Source organism: Seriola dumerili, unplaced genomic scaffold (assembly GCF_002260705.1).
Source record: "Seriola dumerili isolate Sdu_G_001 unplaced genomic scaffold, Sdu_1.0 BDQW01000011.1, whole genome shotgun sequence".
In the NCBI taxonomy this organism is placed as follows: Eukaryota; Metazoa; Chordata; class Actinopteri; order Carangiformes; family Carangidae; genus Seriola; species Seriola dumerili.
The window spans coordinates 4,472,073-4,495,686 of record NW_019174266.1 but is presented as its reverse complement, the minus strand read 5'-3'; the positions used below and the strand labels follow the sequence as shown (position 1 = coordinate 4,495,686).

The following is a 23,614-nucleotide window of genomic DNA, read 5'->3' as shown; positions in this document are numbered from 1 at the left end:
AACCACCGATATCCCCATGAGCCTCTGCTGTACATAATGTTATTAGTAAATGTTAGCATGCTAACAAGTTAAACTAAGGGTCTGCCGTGCTCGTATCAGGGATATTGTGGTTTCATTGTTGTACAGTGGGAGGGAGTGGAGACGCGTCGTCCATCTTTATATGCAGTTGTTGGTCTCTTTAAGACGAACTCAGTGTTAGTGAGTGTTAATGAAATGATAAAACGCCCGTGGAGGTTGGACATGAATATTATTATTTAGACTGAATCCGGCACGTTGCAAACTTCAGCTTCTTCACACCTCTAGATTATTGTCGATCCTAAAACGACAACAAACATTGGTCTACAGCTTCATACAGCAGCTAGCATGACCGTACTGACTATCAACATCCTTACAGTCTCACTCGAATGAAATAAACATAGTGATGAATATGACTCTGCTGCTGGAAATAACCCGCGCTCAGATGTTGCAGCAGTGAGGAGGTGCAGCCTGTGGTCTGCAGGCCTCATTTAAAACATTTAAAACACAAGCCCGACCCTGCATGTCTCAAGTTGCTTTCGCCACAATTCAAAAGTTTTTCAGCACTTTCATACTGTGACCCAGGCCTTGCAGCCTACCCAGTGTCTAGCTGTTTCTATAGCAACCACCACATGTGAGCAGGAATAAAATCATTATCGATGCTGTTGCTGTGATGGTAATGTACGGTAGAAAAGGAAAAACTTTTTGAATAAAAGGGAGTGATTCATCATGCTGTTATCTTCATGGTTTTTGTGTGACATGATTCACATTTCATGATTCATTTTTGTTTGTTTTTTTTGTTCTTTTAAAACTGCAGAACTGTTTGTCACAAGACGTGTGAACAGCAAACTACACATGAGGAGAGTCGTGACAGAAGAGCATGAAAAACACTGAGTAAGAGGTTATTATTCAGCTGGTAACAGACCATCATGCAGACAATACTGGAGATAAAATAAAAGTGGACAAAGTAATCCCCGCGTACTGTGTGTTTCACAAAGCTTTTGTTGCATTGTCAATGTGACAATTGTCCTGTGGGTCACCACATATCGAACTGTGAGAGCTTATGACCAGACCTTTGTTTTCAGCACATTGTGGGTGAGAAAAGTTTTTAATCACTGAACAACCAAACGTGCAGCTTTCGGATGCACAGATTGTCTCTGACTTTGGCTTTGCTTTGATGATGTATAATATGATTTAGACCAGTGATCCCAAATGGTCTGAAAGCCTCTGGAAATCATCATCAAACCAAATCCGATTTATTATTTATCAAAAGTTCTAAACTTATGAGCTTCAACAGGACTGTGTTACTGCACGTTAGTGGTTTCATCAGATATGCTCCATCAGCAGAAGCACACAACCCCACAACCTTCTTCACACCTTGATCGACTGAGATATTACCTATTTTATAATCTGTGTTTTTATACTGTTTTTATACTGTTTTCTTAATGTGCGTTTTACTTCTGTTTTTATGCTTCTTTTATTTCCGTTGAGCACATTGAATGACCTCTTTGTACGATAATGTGCTATACAAATAAATTTGAAATATTGCTAGATCCTGATTGGTGCACAGAGATCACCTTCTTCAAACCAACCAGAGACACAATCTCTCTGTGTGAAATAAAAACTGTTCTAACTTTTGTCCATGTAGGAGCTCAGTGTTCGTAATGTAAAGCTGGTCGAGGAAATGTGTTTTCAGGGGCCTTTAAGTCATGTTCCACACATACTGCAGGCTGAACACACGCGCAAAGACACAACTGGAGCTTCAAACCAGATCACATTGAAAGAACTAAACTAGCAGCTGGAAGTAATTTGGAATTGGTCACACGTCACATGACCAGAGAAGGCAGCGACAGACGCTGCATTTAACGTAAATTTACCTTTGCATGTTGTCCTGCTATTCTACAGTGGTACTTCAAAATAAAAGCTCTGTGCCTACACTTCAGATAATTCTGTACATACAATATATTATCGAGTTTCAATCTGTACAACATATGACATCCTCTGTCCTCAGACCTGAAAATTTAGACAAAGAAAAACCAGGAGGGATCCTTCCATCAGGACAGACACATGTGGCTTCAATGACTTCTCAGTATATTGTGTTGTCACCCTGTCCACAGCTACAGGTTGCTGCTGGCAGCTGCAGGCCTGTCAAACACAGGACACATGACTCATGGATGTGGAGGACCTTTCAAAGCTGTTGACAGCAGCATTGCCCACACAGCAAGAAGCCCCCCCACCCCCCCACCCCATTTTCTTTTTTCTTACTTGTTCTACTTCCTCAGTGTGAAACGGTGCGAAAAAAAAAACAAAGTCACATAAATGTGCAGCTGAGGTGAAAAGGAGACTAATCCTGTTTTAGGAGACCTGAAGTGTTTAACGATCAAAGCAAGTTCAGAAGAGACGCCTGTTCCCGCCTTTTCAATGTATCACCAGATTCACACTTGACAAAATTATTGCTCTGCATTTACTCCTTCACATTTACTAATGTTACATCAACAAATGACAGTCAGGGGAACAAGAACAGAGCTGTGTCCAAAATCACTCCCTACATACTACATAGGGCACTGTGGTATAGGTTTCCATGAACCTGTTTTAATGTACATTTTAAATTTACACATTAAAAACCTGAGTGGAAATCTGAAAAAATCTCCAAATACTGGAGAAAAGTTTTTACGCTTAGGCAGCAGTGGAGAAGATGAAATAGACTTAAATCATGATGTAGATGAAACATGTGACCCAAACGTCCACATGAGCTTCCACTTCACTGAAGAGCAAATAGCTGCAGACGAAAAAACATCAGATACGTGTGGAGACTGTTACGTTCCTTAATTTAATACATCAAACATAAATGTCATATTTCCATTAGGTTTCTACATTATTTTTCACTGTTTAAATCACACCTATTTATCATGTCAATGAATTATTTAGGTATAAAACAATACAACATTATAAAAACAAGCCTTTTCTACCAAAAAACATGTTGTATTTGTAACCTAGCGAACCGCCATCTTTGTTTTTGTCACAAGAATGATATCGGTACTTCAGACTAGTTATGCGTTGGTACAATGGAGTTTGAAAGTTTGGATGAATTGGACAAATCCACAGAGCAAGTCAGAAATCCAACTGCATCTCCTCTGGAGCCAATGAGAGCAGAAATAGTGCTTAGACCTCCCACAGAGTCAGACGACGGCGGGGGAAAGTGAGAGGATAACATTACCTGAATTTGAAAATCAGCGCATTGGGAATAATAGTTGGTGTCATTGTGGGGTTTATGGCACAGTCCTGACAAAACTCAACATTACGTTAAGGGCAGGATTTGCTGTAAAGCTGCTGTTCAAAAGGTTCTGACTGACTGATTGTAGTTTCCTCTTTTCTGGGTTTGTGTTATCAAACATAAAGTTAAAAATCATAGCAACGATTGACTCATCTTGCCAGAGATAGATTGCCCTGGATTTACTAATGTTGTTTTATCTTTCTAGACTTTATTGTTTATTTTATTCTCTTTCATGTCTGGATGTTTTGCTTAAATTAATAACATCAGAGCAGACATCGTCTCTGCAAAGCTGCATTCTTAATCATACAACCTGTCATGTTGTGGCTTATTTGCATTTTTATTTTCTTTTAGCCTAAAACCAGTTGGATGAATCTAACTGAATGAAAGTTTGACTGAACTGCTCATTCTTTTCTTATTCTTCACTCAAACTAGAATAAAATGTTTGCAGCATCTTCGCCAACCAATCTTCTGATGAATTAAAAACTAAAATGTCAAGTGTTTTCATTAACAACAAATAGACTCAAATGTTGATGGTTTTCTTTGACTAAGATGAAACTAAATTATCCAGAGTTTTAGTGGATAAAAGGATCAATAAAAAGAAAAATAAGTTTAAAAAAAGAAAAACAACATAAACAGGTCATACAAACTACAATGTAACGACTCAGGAGTTTTACATTTTTTTGTCTTTCGCCTCAAGCTGCATCAACGCCGCTGAACAACTTTTTTTTGATCTCTCAGAAAAATTTGACCGTCAACAAGAAATTGTAAGGTCAGACCAACAGCAACAGCCGCGGGGTGAGATTTTGTAGAAGAGGCGTCTAGAAGGAAAACCAACAACAAAATGGAGCCTGAAACACCAGCTGCATCACACTTTGAAGAGCTATTCTCAAACTAAAAGTTGTTATTTGATCGGTTTAAAAAGAAGCACAGCGTTACCCCTGATGGAAGTGTGATGAAAAGAGAAATATTCCCAATCCCTGCCAACACTTCAGCCCTCAGCGGCGTCTCAGAGTGCCGGGCTGTCAGTCAGTCGAGGACAAACCAAACCTTTAAAAAGATGAAAGTAACGATGTCGAGCGCAGAGGTAGACACGTAATCCTCCAGAGGCCCAATTACACTCGAACCCGAAGAGGTGGATGCAGAGGCGGAGGGTGATGAGTCCAGCCTCCCTCTGACAGCTGAGCGCCCTGCACAGCGGGCGCGGGTTGTGCTGCTACTATTAACTGCTGTTTATTAAAGTGAAATCAATACACCTGGTGTGACTAAAAGCCACCTTTCAGACCTTAACATCATAAACTTCCATGCAGGTTATCTAACCCTCAGACTGAACCTGGACCACACAGGCAGCAGATTCCTCTCGCTGTAATTGCCTCGCAGTGTAAAAGAAACGTCAGCGTCATTACAGCCGGGGCCATCTGGTTCAGGTTTGGGTGAATAAACTGGAGCGCGTGGAGAAAACTACAGTCTGCTGGTTTCTCTCAGCGGCCATATTCAGACTCTGCTCTGAATTATCGGCTCCCACGTGCCAAGTGAGTACGAGTGGCTCTGCTCCAAATGCTCTCATGATTTAGCCACCACGTTACAGCTGCTGCACTTCTTTTGTATCTAATAAACCAGTGACTGAATTACCAAAGCATTCAGTCGTGGCAGAGTGCACTAAAAGCTACCATGCTGTATGCAAAGTCTGATTGACTGATTAGTTTATCAGTCCCCAGTCCGCCTGTGACCCAGCAGTAACTTCCGACTCCCTGCTGGACCCTGGTAAACATGTCAAGTCTGATATTCAGTCCTGTTACTTCCCATCACAAAATATTTAAAAAATACGTTTCACCAGCTTCAACAACTTTTCTTCATCACAAATTCTGCTGCATGATTCATCGCTAACCCCACATGCAGACATTTGTGACTGAAACACACAAAACCCACAAGTCAAACCATCAACAGCCATTAAGTCTAAACTGAAATGAAAAAAAAAAAAGCCATGTGAAGTCAGGCCGCTGTGATTTGAGATGCTGCTTGTGGCAGCGTGTCACGCTTCTTCGCTGTGTTAGAGGCGCGGTGCTACGGACGGTGATGTCAGTCGGTCGGTCAGCGCGCCACTTTGATGCAGACTGAAATATCTCAATAACTATGAGATGAACTGCCATGAAATGTTTTTTTTTTTCAGACATTCATGTTCCCAAGATGATGAATCCCTGTGGTGATTCTCCGACTTGTCCTCTAACGCCACCGGCAGGTTGACATTTTGGGTTTTGGTTAAAACGTCTCACAGAAATTCAACTTCCCCTCAGGAGGAACCGTAGTAACTTTGGTGATCGTCTGTCTTTTCTTGTGCTGTCTGTGACCAAACGCCTGCAAAACTAACAACAAACTACTTTTTAGCCAACCATTCGGTAAAACTGTTTTCACCAGTACAATTGAATGAAAGAATGAACTGGACTTGCTGTTCACTGCACAAACCTAAAGTCAGGTGTGATTTGCCTGTAGCTGACAACACGTATATATTATCATAAAATTGAAATTAAAATCCTTTGCACAACTTTTTAAGCCTTAAAAAACTTGGAACAACACTCAGTGAATTTAGAATAACTGAGCTTTAGTTCCTGTCTTCCAGTTTGTGAACCAGCCAAACACTCGTTTTCTCTGTGAGGCTCTATTGAGGCTTTATTAATGCTCCCGTTTGCCTTGATTTGTCCTGAGGCTTAAGAGCACATTCACGTGTCTTTATTTAATTCATTTACTCAACTTTCTTCCATTTTTACTGTAATCTATTGTTAGTCTTTGCTTTTTAAGATATTAAACACCTTAGGTTCAGTTATTCACAGTGAACGTTGTGTACGGTTGACTTGGAAATCACTGAGCAATTTTAGCAGGAAGAAGAAGAAGCTGTGGCTGTGCTGCGACAGAGCGGAGTTCAGGGAGGGGGTCACTGTGTGGAGGGCGGGGCTCACCATCTGCTTCTTAATTCAGTAATCTTGTTAAAACTGGAAACCTTTGAAAAAGCAGCGGGGCATTAGCATTGTGTCCGCAGGAGCAGAGGTCGTGTTAAAGACTTGCTAATTTAATCAACAAATCATGGATACGACCATCTTCCTTCTTCCTTTCTGTCTGATTGAGTTGCTCAGTCATGGAAATGTCTCACTGCTTTTCTTTATCTTTTTTTCCTTTACTGGTGACACACTAGACACTTTCACGTCTTCCAGGCTCTAAAGAAAAATCCTTAAAAATGAGACAAAACCTGGACGGAAAAATAACTCTGTCGATATGTCCACATGTGATCAGGCGTCAAAACTAAATGTTGCTTAATTTAAGGAGTCACAAACAAAAAACGCTGGAAAAGGTAGTTTCGTGTTTCTTCTGGATAAACGCGAGGGATGAAAACAGTTAAAAAATAACCACCAGCTAAAGGTGTTTTCCCACGGTTTGTTTTGTTTGACCAACAGATAAAATATTAAACTTAGCATTTAAAAAAAGCTGCAAATCCACAAGTTTGAGAAGCTGGAAGAGAACGTTTTTTTACTTCAATTATCGAAACTGTTATCAATTTCAATTTCTTTTGTTTCAGAATTTTCTGCTTTTCACTGTTTTCTGTTTCACGTCATATAAACAGAATATATTTGGTAACGGTTGGTCAGATAAAAGAAGTCATTTACACGTTTTCTGCTGGACTCTGCCCTTTTTCACTAATGTCTGACATCTTATTGACTTATTGACTGAATTAATGAATCAAGAAAAACATTGATAAGGACAACTGTGATTAGTTGCAGCGAACGATTCACTAATAGATTAACTGACCAATTGAATGACGAGCTCCGGTTCCATCTGTTTTGACCAGACTTCTACATTGGGGGATAAAGCAACAACAGAGCAATCCAAACCATCCGAAAAGACAGCCTGATATTTGGTATTTTCTTCAGACGACAGCAGACGTCGCCGGTCTGCAGTGCTGTAGGTCTTTATTTGTCAGAGCTCCAGCGGCACTGCTACTCAGTTTACCCCCGAGACGCTCTGTTGGCAGGATGGGAAGTAAAGTAACTGCCAGTCTTTGAGGATCGCGCCCCCTGTGGCTCGTCAGTCCTTTTGTCAGGCGGCAGCCACCACGCTGTGATCCACAAATAGACCAAGTGCCTCAGTGCTGCACATGAAGGGAAGGGACAGATGGACCTGTGGTTCCCCTCGCCACAATGCCTGTTGATGTCGCCCCGGGACACGACCTGAACTTTCAGGATGTGGTGGTGGGGAGTGCGATAGCAGCAGCAGCAGCAGCAGCAGCAAAGTCAAGAAAAAGACAGAATCAGGCAAGAGTCAAAACAAAACATCTTGTGGCTGAACGGTTCTCAAGACGCCTTTATCCCCGTATGACTGCTTCAAATGAAAACAGCATTTCCTTTGCCACGACAGGAAATATATGGAGAATACAAGTACAACCAGCAAATGTTTGTGCAAATATTCATGGAAATTCATCCAGTAGCTGTTGAGATATTTCTGTCTGGACCAAAGAGGTGGACCAACTGACAGACCAACATCACCATCACTTCATCCACATTGCTAACGTAGCTAAAGAATACCAATAGCAGCTATCTACTGTGAGGATTTACTACTTTTTTAATGTTTCACATCATTTTAAATCTCATATGAGCTCTGGACTGTTGGATGGATGAAACTCGCCCTCTGCAGATATCACATTGGGCTCTAGAGAATTACAACAGTTTTCATTATTTTATGATTTTTTTTTTTTTTTTAGACAAATCACTTTTTCAATTGTGAAAAAATAAACAACAGATTAAACAATGATGAAAAATAATTATCAAAAACCCAAAACACAAAGTCCATTTCAGGGAGGATCGATCTATGGCTTTTATTTTCCCTTTAACTACTGTGATTAGCCAGATTGCCATTTGCCTCATAAATGTAACATGCAACATGTCAGTGGTGTAGATAATGTAACGCGCCTCTTCTTGGCACCGCTGATCTGGAGCACTGACTTGTTCAGCTGCTAAATATGATCCGATGAGCTGTTTTTTTCATGCAGATGGTGCACAATAATGTTACATTTTGATTTATACAGAATGCAAAAAAAAAAAATAAATGTTTCTCAACAGTCTGGCAGCTGAAGCTTTTAGAAGAAAAACAAAAACCATGGAAAGGCCAGTGTGTGTTGCACAGATTTCTGGGGTGTGAAAGTCGCACCAACCATCAGCCAAATGCTTGTTTGGGTTCTCAACCTGCCATGATGCCAGGTAAACATCTCATTTGGTTATTTTATTTTGCTCTAAAAATACAGCTGACTGGTGAGGAGGTGGTTTCCTGTCCTGCACACATGTCAAACTGCTCTAAATCGTTCCTGTTCCGTCCTCACAAATTAATTTGTATCTCTTACAACTATTCACATGTAAAAATGACTTTTTTGTGCCCTGCTTTTATTCAGCTAATGAGTTTGTCCATCAGAAGGAGAAGGACCTCGTCTAATCTTTCTGTTTCCCTGCTCACCTGTCAGTCATCTGCCAGCTCCTCATCACACAGACGTGTTGTGTTAACCCAAACTGGACCACAATCCCCAAACTGTCAATCAACTGACACCGGTGAAAAGCCCTCTTAATATTCCCACAACAGTCCAAAGATATGCAGTTGAACTCCACATCAGGTCTATAATGACTGACTGCACGTTCTTTAAAAAGGGACTTTGCAGTAATAATTAGTTGCAATTAGGCTTGAGCGATACCCAAAATCTAATATCGTGATACAGTCCAGCCCAAATGCCGTGACATACGATATTATCGAATATTGGCCCAAGTCTGGGTGCAACATTTGTTACGGCTATTGCTGTATTCTCTGTATTTATAAATTAGATAATAATTTGAATATTGCATCCAGTGCGTTTATACAGCTCGTCAGTGATGATATCAATATCTGAAAGAAAAACCATACTCGAAGATCTTTGAGTTTTACACTGATGATGGTCAGATAAAAAAAATCACTTTGCTCTTTGAGAAGTTACAGCCGAGTTTTATGACTCTTTTCTGATATTCCGTACGATTCCTTGACAACAAATCATCATCATCATCATCATATTTATCTGTCAGGCTCTAGTTTATAGGAGTAAAACATCACATGATTAATCGCATAGGAGCATTATTCCTGCTTTAACATGGCCGGCACCCAGAAACCAACCAATACTCTAGAGCTGAAGGGATTAGCTGAGTTATCAATTAGTTGACTGAGAGAAAATTAATTCGCAACAATTGTTTTTCACAATTTTATGACATTTTAGACGTTGAACAATTGATTACAAGAGTTTTTTTTAGATTCATTGGTGGTCAAAATGATTGTTGGTTGAGGCCTTATCGTTGTCCTAAGAGCAATAATACGACTTTTCCTTTGGTTCTGATAAAACACAATTTTACAACAAATAAGTCTTTAAACTAGATTTTGTCCTTCTACAAGAGCAGGGCCACACGGCGGGGGGATAAAGTACCTCACTGATATTCAGTGCTGCAAATTCCTCACAAATTAACAATTAATCAAATTATGCAGACCCAAATAATATAGAGTAAATCTGGCTTTTGAGGACCCTGGAGGTCTGGAAGACCTGGGGATGTTGCCAGGTTGGTGAACCTGCTTTATATGAATATTAACGTACAACAGTTTAATTTCATGTCTGTCCCTTCACGTTAAAACGGGTCAATTTAATCTAAATTTGTCCTGCAGCTAAAATGCACATGTTGTTCTTGTGTTTGTTTTTTTTATCTATAGTTGTATTTTACTGATTTTCACACTTTCACAGCCACAAGGTTCAAAATAAACTTCATCCACCCTTTAACAAAAGATGCTGCAGTTGCCTGTCTAATCGCTGCCATTAATATGCACTTTGTTCACATGCTTAATTCATTTTATAGTCTCTAATGAATGTTGTGGTATTTTACCTGCTCCCTAACATTATTTCAAACCAAGTGTTGAATTTTAACAGTCACAAATCTTTAAACTGAACTGTCGGTTTTGTCGTTAAAACGTGGTTCAAATCTTTAACTAAGTAAACATCGTTTCAGAAGAGAGTTAAACTAAGTGTTTAATGACAGACCTCTGCAGGCTACAACCTGAACGCTGTTATTAGAGAGTCGCTGCTGTAAATATAAACCGCTGTAACTTACCGCTGAGGAATAAGCTTCTGTGTCCGAAACGTGTCTTTTATCTGTTGTTGAAGTGAAGTCGAGCGTCTCCGGACAAACTAATAAATCCGACAAACTCTCACACCGACATTAACGCCTTCAGCAGCTCAGCTCAACGGCAGCCGGACGACTTCTGCTCGTTCCTCGATGTGGACTGTTGGAGACGTTTCGCTCCCAGATGAGCCGCTGTCAAGTTAAACACAGGTTTACTCACTACAGGTGACACGATGTCCTCGTTTCAGAATAAAAGCACAGCCGGAAGTGTGTGACTCGTCACATTCTCCGTGTATCTACTACGAGCTGCACATCTTTCTACACATCAAAGTTTGTTTACAGAACGTGAGCATGTAAGAAAATTAATTTATAGAGAAATAAAAAGTAATAAAACCTCACTGAAATCACATTCGTAACTTTGCTGATATTAATAACAGAGCGCAGTTGAATGAGTTCTAAAACCCGGAAGTTGGCTAGCATTTTAGCACTTCCGGTTCCCTCCTCTGTGGGATTTTCAATGGGTTTTTGGTGCCTGAATTAAGGTTTGTTTGAAGTGTTTACTAAAACATTGGTACCAGTGTTGTAGTCCTCAAGTCACAGACTCGGACTCATGTCTTGAGCACTGATGACTTGGACTTGGGCACTGATGACTTGGACTTGGACTCGAGCATTGATGACTTGGACTTGGACTCGAGCACTGACTGCATTCAGACTCAGAAGTTGGAGAGGAGGACTGTCAGACTGTCCAACTCGGACTCAGGTAATGGGGACGCAACTCAGACTTGGGCTTGGACCTGATCACCTGGATCACTTGAGGCTTGACTCGGGCTCACGGTTTAGGACTCGACTACAACACTGGTGGTTGGTACACATACTGCTTTGTTTACTTGCTGCTCAGACCGTCAGTTTAGATCAGCGTAAGTGCCGTGTTGTGTTTAGTGGAGCTGAAACAAAGTGTAAACCACACTTCGCAGGTTCAAAGTGAGACTGTGTTGGTGGAGTTTTGGAGCGGAACAATTAATACATGAAGTCAGGTGACCTTATGTAACTCCTAACAAAGCTGTGCCAAACTCTAACCTGAGCAGAGGTTCTCAACCAGAATATCTGAAAACACCTGTGTGGGTGAGCAGGGCAGCTGTTATGAATTTTTTATGTGAAATAGCCGCTCAGTATTTTCATGTTTTATGAGCCTTTGTAGTTCATAAACCCAGTAATACTGTTGAAGTGTCATATCAGAAACATTAAAACTGGCAAATTAACCGCTAAAGAATCCATGCACAGTTTGCCCTTCACATCTCTGATCTCGAATTTGTTCTCTACTCAGAAAACTATGCTAATATGCTGCAGCTAAACGTGGGAAGCCATCACTCGCACGCTGCATGAAACAACTAAAGAATATAAAATGAGGACAGAGATAAAAAGGATCGAGTCTTCCCTCCACTCGCGCAGCTCTGTGTTTTCACTGACACTGGGTTCATTCTAATTGACTGCTGCAGATGCAGTTGATGGGCCAGCGTAGCCACGATGCCTCTGGGCAAGGTGACCTACTCCTGCTCGATCAGTAGATATTTTCATGGAGCCGCTCCACACAGTTTAGTTCAGTTTGTTTGGATCGCTTTTAACTTGTAATGTGGCGCCAGCAGTTTATGTTCAGTATGTTGGAGACTACATTTGCAAGTCATAAAGTCATAAAGTCTGTGTTGAGCTGTGGAGCTACAGCTATGAAATGCCTGATTTATTTATTTCTTTGCTTTGTGAATATAAAAGGTTCTTTTAAAAAAAGGCCTCATATTTTAACAGCCCAGCTTTTTGTGTGAAGGGGTTTAGGAATACAACCCACACAGCTCTGTGTAATGGCAGAGAAGCAGCGTCATCCTCAGGCTGCTAAACTGTGAACAGTGCACCTCTGTTCCCTCCACTGACAGAGGAGCACCATCTGGCAGAATATGTCGAAGACACCGGGGAGCACGAGTCTGTTCAGCACAATCAGGAACAGCGATGAAGACGAGTGAAACCTCCGCTCACCACCTTCTCCATGGGTGGTCCGACTGACATCCGCATTTTCAGTTGTGTGGAATGTGCACCCTCGCTCTGCTGCGTGTCCACAAACACAGATTAACAGTTTTGTTTTCTGCTCTCAGAGAAGAGGGGACCTGCAGCGGTTTGAAGGCTGAGACTGGGAGGGTGATTTTTAAATAATGCAGCAGACATGCCACTCTCACAGTGGGCGAGAGAGCCAGTCACAGCAGGGAAACCATAACTCATCACCGGGACTTATCTCAGATTGTGTTTTGTCCAGGAGCACAAAAGGCTGCAGCCGCTTCTTCTCATAGGCGTTTTGTTCTAAAATCATTACAAAAGAAACAGTGACAAAACTTTACTGAGCATCACATACATTCAGAAATGACTCTTCAGCATTGATGGATTACCAAAGGCCTACGAGGCACCGGCCCAGAAACTCTGTATGAAGTTAAGAGACAAAAAAAAAAGAGTTAAGAGATGCAAAATTACCACAAAGTTATACAACTTGACCAAAGACGCAAAACAACTGCAGGGAGACAAATCAAACACAAAGAAACAGAAAATGACCAGAGAGACTCTGAGACAGACTGTAGGACATGAATTGGACGCTAGACTCTTCCAGTCTGGAGTCCAATGTACAGTAAGTGGGGTGGGCCCAGTCTGAACCCAGGGGCCCATTTTCTCATAATCCATCCGTGCTTTTCAGATGATCACTTTCTGCTATTAGGTCAAATGCAAATGAAAAGCTCATGTCACCGTTTACTGACACATTCACCATATTAACTTTATACAGTGATAATGTGTCAATGTTGAGTTCACATCTTGTTCTGATAAACCCAAACTGGAGAAAAATAAAAAATATATATTAAATACAAAGAGCACATTTGGAGTCATAATCAACTTCTCTCCTTTATTATTATTTATTATTATTATTATTATTATTATTATTATTATTATTATTATTTATATTTACAGACTGGTACTTTTTCAACTTTCTTTAATGAGAAAATGAACATTCCTATGAAAATCCATATTATTGTTTAATTTTGCATCTACTATTGTGGTGGATAATAAACTGGAACACCTCGTCTTTCAAACAAATATAAAACAGAAACTGCAATCAAACTCCAAAATGATGAAGTGTTGAATATTTATTGTGGCAGAAAGAGTCTTTATGTGAAAATTGTGTCAAGGCCATAAAACAGTATGGTTAATACACAGAGGCACTCTCAGACAAAGCAGCTATTTGTGTTTAGAGAGCAGCCACGTTAGACCACGCAGATAAAAACATTCAACCGTGCCTCAGAAATGAAACAAAAGACACCCTGCATACAAATGACTCCTTTTTCCTTCTGATTTCACCACCCAGAGCATCATCTGCCATCCAGAGTGACAGCTTGTCTGCCTCAAATCACCCGTCCACCACCAGTGAAATTGAGCATCTTGCTGTGTCCTGTCAGCTGAAGAAAGACATTTAGGAGATACAAAAAAAACCACCTCCGTGTCTTTTTGTTTGGAGCGACGTGGAGCAGTGAATTGTGAGTTAAGCCGGTGTGTGCTCTGTCTCTGTCCATTACCACAGCGTGCTCCCCTGTCACATGTGATGGGCACAGCGATCCCCGCTGCAGGTGCCTGATGTATGAACCCTGACAGGCCTCCGGAGGACTTGCAAGCATGAAGGACTTTGGGAAAAGACGGGTCGCCTGCTGGGGCTCGGCGCAAGCAGGGGGTAGATTTGTGTCTGAGTGAGCTGTTGTGATTGAAAGAGCGCTGGAAGCCTCGCACTGATGTTGATGTGTGGAGAAAACAAAGTGTTCAATGGCATTTGAACCCTTGAGTAAGAAAGAAGCATTTTTAACATGCTCAAAAAGATAATATTAAAGATCCCCTCTGATGAAGATCAAGTGTTTACCCTTGTCAACATGTCCAAATCATGTTTTTTCATATAATACAAGAAATATGAGTGAAATAATCAGTCAACACCATGAGTGAGTATTTCCACCTTGGAACTGTCACAATATAATTTTGACTATAACGATAAACTATAAAGAAAAAAAGAAATAGATATCATGCTAATACACACACAGTATGATAATATCATGACGGCAGATTAATTGGTTTGATGCTATCAAGGATGGAAAAATGCCTCGTAAATGAGTCAATCTCATAAGCGTGAGTGAGCCAATCAGCATGCAGCACGCTTGGACCAAGATCTAATAATGCTGATGATTGGCTGTTTATTTACACAATTGAGTCCGAGTGTGAAATGAGACCGAGCTTCAAAATAATACTAGAGTAAAACTAAAATTTGTACCGTAATGTGTATTGTAATTTTCTGCAAATGTTTAATTAATATATGTTAATAATACCGACACCAGACACCTTAAAGATGACGTGTGCCAATAATCTTTATGTTAACACACTTTACTCGTCCTTTGTTTGGGCGCTTTAATGCAGCCATCCTCTTCTCATGGTGCAACCAGGAAGTAAACAGCTCTGGTCATGTGACAATTCACACTAAACATGTGACACTGCACAAATTTCATTGAGACAATTTATTTTTTCAGTATTTGCTGGAAATGCTTTTATAGAACAATCTGTTTTAGAGTTTTATAAGTGAAAATATTTTATTTTATCTGGCTGAACTCCAAACTCTGCCTTGTCCATTATCGCTACAACATTTTTCATGGTCACTGTTGTGGCCGATGGGATTAAACAGGTTAAAACACACAGACATTAGTCACCACTTCAGTGACAAATTGAGCTTTTTGCAACATTTCACTCCAGATGTGAGGAATTAAATTAAATATGTTGTTGGGCAAAAACACAGAATCTCAAACCTTCGCTCTCAAATACAAAATAAATTCTCTTGTAGTGAACATTGATACTGGAGGAGGAGGAGGAGGAGGAGGAGGAGGAAGAGGGATAGGTGAAGGAGGAAGACTCCTGGGTCTCCGCACATACAGAATAACAAACACTCTCCCTGCTGTTGGGACAGACACCTGGGAGACCTTGTGGACATTTACAGCTATGTCAATAACTCCAGTGAGGTCTTCCATGCTACATTGCCTTCCTGTACATGAGGAGAAACCAGGAGCTGCGAGTGTCGAGCTTAAAACCCAGAGGACTGAAAAAATGACTCATGCAGCATTTCAAGAGCCGGTCTATCAAAACACAACCTACACGAACAACAGCAGCCTCACAGTTTTTCATTAATTTCTGGCACAAACAACTTGCTAAGATTGAAACAAGGAAGATATTTCTACTGAAGGTCACGATTTAAAGAGAAAATACTCTTTTTATTGTAACAGTCTTGATATGGAATTATATAGATTTAGCTATTCCTAATGTTGGTCAAGATTTTACATTAACCCTCTCTGGGGGAAATATCTTTCAGGAGATTCAGACAGGTGTGATCGGTAAATCTGCGCGGTTCAGAAGAAGTAAATTCCCTGAGGCTGTTTGATTCTTGAGAGTTTGGTGTTGGTTGTTCAGTCCACCATTTTGGCGCAGACTGACACATCTCAACAACCACTGGATGCATTGTCATGAAACTTGACAGATGTTCACGGTGCTCAGATGATGAATCCAAATGACTTTGGTGATCTTCCGACTTTTCCTCTAGAGCCACAGTGAGGTTCACATTTGCAATTTTTAGGGAAATCTCTCCAGACGTCAGAAGTCCTTACCCTATCTCAAAGTCTGAGCCCAGCCACCCTCATTTCAGCCACTTCGCAATCCACCGTCACCACCTGAAGCTCATGTTCATTCATGTTCCCCTCAGGAAGAACCGTATAACTTTGAAGACTCCTTGGTAACTTTTCCCCTAGCGCCAAAATTACTGACATTCCCATCAGCCTCAGCTGTACAACAAAGCACTGCTGCAGAGCTGTCGGCGTGGCTGTAAACCTGTTTAAATTCAGATGAAATTCACTAACAGTTGTATGCTTTGACGGGGTGCAGGGTGTAGGGTTTCAGTGATCACCATCTACACATATTGCATAATAAATAGAACTGTACTCAGTGCTGTACCGCGAAACAAGCGAGAGTAAGGCAATTTTCAGCAAGACTTCAGTTCAGGTGCCGTGTCTCAAACAGTATCAGGAAGAAAAGAACACAATGGGTTTGAGCTCTGAATATTTTCAACCATCAGAAAAGTCTTCACACCGTTTTAACCTCTTCAACTTCCTCAGCAGCCGTTATCAATGAGACGACGACCCCACACAGACTCCATCAGTATCACTAATGACTTCCTCTCTCTGCGCTCAACGCTCCTCATTGTGAGGTGAAATTACATTACGCTCAACATGGCTGATGATGATCTCACTGGTCTGGATTGTGGAGTGAGTGTGTGTGTAAATGCGAGTGAGCAGACGTTCACATACACACACACACACACACACTCACACACACAAAGCCAAAATGTCTTGCCTGTTTCCTGTCAGCTGTTGTTTCTCACATGTCTGTGATGAAAGATGTCTGATGTGACTGTGTGTGTTTTTGGACCATGAGCTGAACACACTCATGTACAGTAACTTTATTTAGTCATTTCCTCAGCAGCAGGTTTTCACACGTTACAGAGAAGAAACCACATTAGGATCAGCCGACCAATAATCAATCAACACGCTACTGACAACACACTGACCATGACAACTCTGGGTCATACACACAGATTCACTTTATGGCTCTACTGGCACTCACTGGCATTTATTCATATTCTGACTGCAGCCACATATGGATTACTGAACAAACCTACAGAGCTCAGGCCCAGGGGCCAAGAGGTCAGGGGGCCGCAACTCACAGCCTCTGTAAGAGAAGTGGCTGTTAATAGTTCTTGTTTGAAAGTCACAGAGCTCAGAGAAAAGACACAAAATGACCACAAAGATACACAAAAAGGGTCTAAAAATATATATACAACAAACAAAAACAGACTCAAAATTACCTTAAAGACGTGAAAAGTCACCGCAAAGAGAATCAAATCTATGAAAAAGACTCACAAAAGGCTTTAAAAGAGATGCAAAATAAAACAGAAACAGACACAAAATGACCACAAAGAGATGAAAAATGACCATAATTGCGTCTCTTTGTGTTGTTTGCCGTCGTTTTGTGTCTTTTTCAGTCTGGATGTTCTATAGTAAGGGTGGTGGGGGGGCTGATGAAAACTGTTGGACTGTTGTGCGTTTGTGTGGAGGACACTGCATGAACACTTTGCTTCGCTTTGAGGCGGCAGTTGAATGTGTGTGTTGGACAGGTGAGGGAGAGTCCCTCTGCCTCTGAGGCTGAGGATGTGTGAGTGTGATGAAGGTAGCTCAGCATGTCACTGTTATGTGTGTGATAGAGTCTTCTTATGAAGAAGCTGCATTCATTACCGCTCGAACACCTGAGCCCTGAATTTACAGAATAGATTATGTTTTTTATTTACACAATGAAATTAATCTGAGAATTTAATTCATTATGAATGTTCATATAAAAGTTTTATATGTTAATATCTGACCCGTTTCTCTCTGTTACATTGTGCAAAAAAGCATTATATTAATACATTATAATATATAGTATACAATATTATAATATGTTATATATATTTTTTGTGAATGTCATATAATACAACTATAAAACTATAAACAAGTTTGAAAAACAAAATCTCCAAATATTCAAATAGACAGCAGTTTTTACTCATTAATGCTCCAACAGACACAAGTGTAGTTCAGTTCTTTATCAGTTTGTCTCTTCTCTCTATTACTTGTTTCTTTGGACACTTTCAGAATAAAAGCAGGTTCTTAAATAGAGTCACATCGCCCTCCAGTGGTTTGAGCAGGAACTACAGACTGTGTGCAGGCTGCCTGCAGCTTTATACTGTTGCTCTGCTCTGTATTCATTGTGTATTTGATAATTAATTTGACAACATCGCCTCAGGTTCTGTTGGAGCTTTTGATCATAACACATGGTCTTCATCGGAAGATTACATCATGGAAATTAAATGTGCTTTAAACCCGTCTTGCTCATGTTATCTTAAAAAATGATTACTGGAATTAATACTGGATATGAAGTTATTATGTTATTATCACATTATTTTTGTGAGAAACTCTCTACATCTCTAAAAAACAAGCTGCTGTTGTGCTAATGCAAACAGTGATACTTAATGGTATCACCATGGGTCAATTTTAAGAGTGTGAAGCTTAATATAGCACAGTGTGCAGCACAGTAAACACTAGCAGAGTCTGAATGAAACAGTTCATGTACAGTACTTCAAAATAATAAAAAATACCAAAAGTAAAAATATTTGTGGACACACTGCTGTGAGACTCAGCAGCTGCAGAGTCAACAGTTTCAGCTCCATCAGGCAAGTTACAGCTGCTGGCGTTCTGCCACTTGCAGGCAATTAATGTTTCAGCTGTAGTTTCTTTTTTGTTTGTTTGTGTTATAGCTAATGTGTGTTTGTGTGCATGTTTTTAATTTTTATTCTTTTAATCCAACTAAACTCAAAGACATTTCTAAAACTGCAGGTCCTGGACTTTCACTTGGGGGCATACAAGAATTTGCCTTTTTCGTACATGCAGCAAATACAGAGCAACATTCATTTGCTGAGCAGGTGGAGGAAAGTTAAGTTGCTGCTAGAAACAATGCTGATGATAGCTGAGTGAGTGAATAAATACAATGAAGTTGTGGCTGTAAAACCAAAACAATGAGCTTAAAGAGGCTAAAAAGCTCTATAGCGCTGTGGGTTACTGCAGAGCCGGGTGATAATTCTCTGTGGTTTCGCTTTACATTTTATTTGACCCTTTGTGAAAGGAGCTATTTCTAAGTATTTCTATTGCTAGATAGCCAACGTTAGCATTAACAGTTGATTACTTACATGTCTAGAAGAAACGTTGAGCGTTCAGCATCAATCTTCATTCCTTTAGTCACCAACAGCTGTCTCCAGCGGTGGAAGGCAACACCAATGTTAGCTCTTGTCTCCATCACATCTTTTCTTCCACTGAAGTTAGCATGCTAGCCAGCTAGCCTCCGCACATCGTGTCACTTTCTGATAGCGACTCATTGTAGGCTTCAATCTGCACTGAAGATGTCGCGGTGCTCAGAGGGCGTATTATAACCTCTTGTCTTTTAAACGCGATGAAGCTTTTCTCAAGCGACAGCCACCACCACCTGCTCAGGAAACATGTTCGGCAGCAGGGGGAAAAAAAGCACAAATACCCCCTTTAATATAAAAAGATTAAGTGGTGCAGCTTGTGCAGGTTGAACACAGGAAGTGACTGCTTGTTTCAGAGGATGGATTTAAACCAAACAACAAACTTCTGTAATCAGTTTATTGGCAAAATGAAATAGAATGAATGAATGTTGTGAGTACACACATACTAATCCAGCTAGCTACAGTACCATAAGTCCATCTAGTTATAAACAGACGTACCCTCTCTCTCTCTTTTTTTTTATAAGGTTAATGGAATGTTTTTCATACAGACTGTACATAAACAGAAAACAGGAGAGTGGATTTGTACATTATAAAAACAACAACAACATCTGGGCTGAATGTTAAAATTGTATATAAATGAAGTTCAAATGATTTTTCTGTATAAACAAATTTCCTCCAAAATATTTCCTCTGCTCCAAAATAATCTGTTGTGTAAATTTCAACTTATCACATCCTTCAAAAGTGGTTAAAAATAAACAGTTCACTCTTCAGGTTATGGTCGGTAGAATATGGGCTATGAACTTAAAGCTTTAAAAGAAAAAAGAAAAAAGAAAAAAGAAAAAAGAAAAGTCTTATGTTTGCTTGTCAGAAGACAGTTGTAAACTGAGAGTGACACTTTCAGAAAACAATTATCATAAATGTTCCTCTTTAGTATCTCATTATTTCTATTATTTCCAGAACAAAATCCTGACAATTCAAAAATTAAGAAAACATGAAAAAGAAAACAACCAACTTTAAAAAAAAATTCAGGGAGAAACCAGCTGCTAAAGAACTGGCAGCATTTTTGTTTTTTTGGATTCAAAGTCACACAAATAATGACTAAAATTATATACAAAGTACTAAAAACATTTCACAAAAACTCAAAACGCTGGTGTATTAAAATAAAAAACAAAAAGAAACAACACACCACGAGGTGGATTTTCCAGTTGTCCAAATCAGATGTCATGCAGAATCTAAAAAAAAAACCAACTTAGCTTTGTTTCAGTCTTTACAGACAACAAACGTGATTTCTCTTCAGATTTTTTAGGGAATCAAAAACCAGGAAGCGATAATTTACAGAGAAACAGAAAATATGGAAACTAATCTGAGCCTGAGAACGTGTACGGGCAGGGCAGGAACATGTACCTCACGCTTCACTTTCTCATCATCCATCACTTCTTACTTTAAGTTCCTCTGATCCTCTCACATCTCAGCATCATTCTCTGATCCAAAGTTCACAACTAGAAAAGTCTCTAAAGTGCTCCAAAGAAACTGGACTGACAAAACAAAGATGGAAGTGCCTCAAAAGAAGAAAAATCCAACAAAATATAAAGCAAAAACACATTATTTTTACATTTGGACACAACGTTTCACCAGATATAGGCTGGAAAATTCATTATTTTTTACTCCCTCTTTCTTTCTGTGCATCTGCAGTTCAACCTTGTAACTGCCTCCATCGAGCTTTAGTACTTTGGCACTTTGGTGTAATCCTCTGTGTGGATGTTCCTGCACAGGCAGATGGACAGGATCATCCCCAGCAGCTGTAAAACAAAAGAGCAAGATGCAAAATGATCACAGAGACACTAAAGAGACACTAAACAACTGCAAACGACGCTGTCAGGGGCCCGTTCTCTGATCATCTGTCCACGCCGGGACCCACAAATTGATGGACAGATTAATAAATTAGAAAATAATAATACATTTCTGCTAAAACTGACACATTGTGAGTCGATGAGCTTCCTACGAAAAGTTAAAAAAAATATTCAGGATGTAAAAATGAAATTTAAGACTTTTCAAGTCCTGCAGATACTATGTCTGGAAGATTGTTGCAGCTCCGTGGTGCACAATAACTAATAACACTGTTTCTCCATGTGTAGTTAGCACTGTGGGAACAGTTAGCAGACCTCTACCTGATGACCTGAGAGGCTCAGAGGCTTCAAATGTAAAAGACAGTCAGATGTATTTTGATCTTCAGGCACTCATAGATTTATAGACGAGCAGCAGTGAGTTTGAACTGTCCTCCCTGACACAGTGGAGGCCGGTGCAGAGACCGGAGGAGACCGGAGCTCGAATGAGTCGTCTGCATGTTTTTTTTTCTGGCGACGGGGGAGAAGACCGTCACAGTAATCTGACCTGCTGGAAATGAAAGCAGGGATCAGTTTCTCTGAGTCCTGCCTGCACATGAATCCTCTGATCCTTGATATGTTTTTAAGATGGTAGAAGGCAGATCTGACATCGCTGTTAAAGTTTAAATGAGTCCAACATGAAACCACGATTTCACAGCTGAAAGAAACACATTTTAGAGTGGATTTTACAACTCTCATCCTGAGCCTCTGTGTAAACTGTTCTGACAATGTTTGGTTTAAAACTCAAAAACATAAATCAACAAAGTAAAGCACTTTGAGCACTGAAATTTCTCTTTAACTTTATTTTCTCCACCTCCTGATCTGTGGTTCTCTGCAGACTTTAAGTGATTAAATCAAATTCCTGAATCTTTCATGAAATTCCTCTTGAAATTTCTTGCCCAAGTTTTCACTGTCACTTGGAAACGTATCACATTACAGACGCTAAATGTGCTCTAACTATGACTTTAAAGGTCCCATATTATATAAAGGTAGATGTCCATGTCTCTTTTGATTATAAAGCAGGTCTAAGTTTTATATTAATACTGTGGGAGTATCAAAGTGCTCAGAGAAATGAAAACTGAAACTGAGCCTTAAAATGAGCCGTCGGGACTTGACTGTAACTTTGTGATGTCACAACAAAGCAGTGACTGCCCTGAGCCATGCCCCAAGCCCCGCCCACTGATTGGCTCACTGACCTGTTGCTAGAGCTCCAGAGAGAAGCCTGAGAGGAGATGTAAAACTACATTGAGATGGTTTTTGGTTCTTAAAACCACAAATATATCTTCTCATGGGTCAACACTTCAAATAAAACACTGGGGAAGTGTAAAATACGGGACCTTTTAATGTAATTTACCACAGTTACGACAGAAGCACCACGTTAATGAATGATAAAGCTGCTGTACCTTAATGAGAGCCACTCCGAGGCTGATTCCCAGCACCATCCCGATGTTGGTAAGGAGCCAGCTCTCCACGCTGGCAGCACAGCCCTGATTAAAACACAAGTAGAGCAAATGAAGGAAGAACATACAGGTGGGGGAGAGTAAACAGGTGAGAGCGACAGGAAACACTGTTTACCACATCGTAGACGGGCCAGTCGGGCGTCTGAGCCTCACAGAAGCCGCTGTCAGAGAAGTTTCCGGTGGCGAGCGAGATGTTCTGGCAGGAGCAGGGAAACAGCAGCTGAGAGCTGTTGACGATGACCATGTTACCGCTCCAGTCCATACGACCGCTCCAGCCACAGCACTCCATCTGCAGACAGTGATCATCAGCAGTGTGGTGAATGAAAAATAAACAGACCAGAATAAGATCACAAGAGCCGTCACCGGCAGCCAAGGAACATTTGCTTTTCAAGGATGTTCGATCCGACTGGAGCAGCTCTCCAGACAGAAACAAACGCGCCTCGGCAGAAGTCACGGGTTCAGTCAGAGTGTTGACGTAGGAACCCAGACAGTTCCTTTACAGTCGTATGTAAATGTTTGGGTCAAATTACACATTTTGTTGATTTTTGTAGTTAACAGAAGGAAATCATTTTAATTGTTCATGTCAAAAATCAATAATCATGTAAACTGACCCAAACTTTTGCATTCAACTGTAACTCTAACCAGATGAGTAACTTCCAGTGTGGTCTGCAAAAATGATGTCATTCTTCTCTGGTATCAAATCCTAAAAGTCTTGTTCTCTTGTACTTTTATGGTTCAGTCCTTTTCCAGTACAAAACAAATTGTTTCAAAAACTGCCTACGAGTAAATGTCTTTATCTTGAATTAAAGTCAAGCAGCGAAATATTCAAACATGTTCATTTGTTTTGGAAACAATTTTAAGTGGAGTGGGAAAAGTGGAAATTAGCTTTT

The 23,614-nt window shown here is 40.3% G+C and overlaps 2 protein-coding genes across 2 annotated transcripts in view; both read right to left on the bottom strand.

The window, feature by feature from the left end:
- The window catches only part of LOC111223985 (tetraspanin-18-like), a 29,080-nt gene extending 18,453 nt beyond the window's left edge, over window positions 1–10,627 (bottom strand). The window contains exon 1 of the mRNA XM_022748323.1: window positions 10,438–10,627. The gene's annotated coding sequence lies outside the window, so the exon portion shown is untranslated. The remainder of the gene's footprint in view (window positions 1–10,437) is intronic.
- Window positions 10,628–19,891: 9,264 nt separating this feature from the next.
- The window catches only part of LOC111225030 (CD82 antigen-like), a 34,155-nt gene continuing 30,432 nt past the window's right edge, over window positions 19,892–23,614 (bottom strand). Inside the window, exons 7-9 of the mRNA XM_022749777.1 lie at window positions 22,840–23,013; window positions 22,668–22,751; window positions 19,892–21,180 (exon numbers count right to left, since the gene is read on the bottom strand). Coding sequence (XP_022605498.1) covers window positions 21,103–21,180; window positions 22,668–22,751; window positions 22,840–23,013 — 336 coding nt within the window. The 3' untranslated portion in view covers window positions 19,892–21,102. The remainder of the gene's footprint in view (window positions 21,181–22,667; window positions 22,752–22,839; window positions 23,014–23,614) is intronic.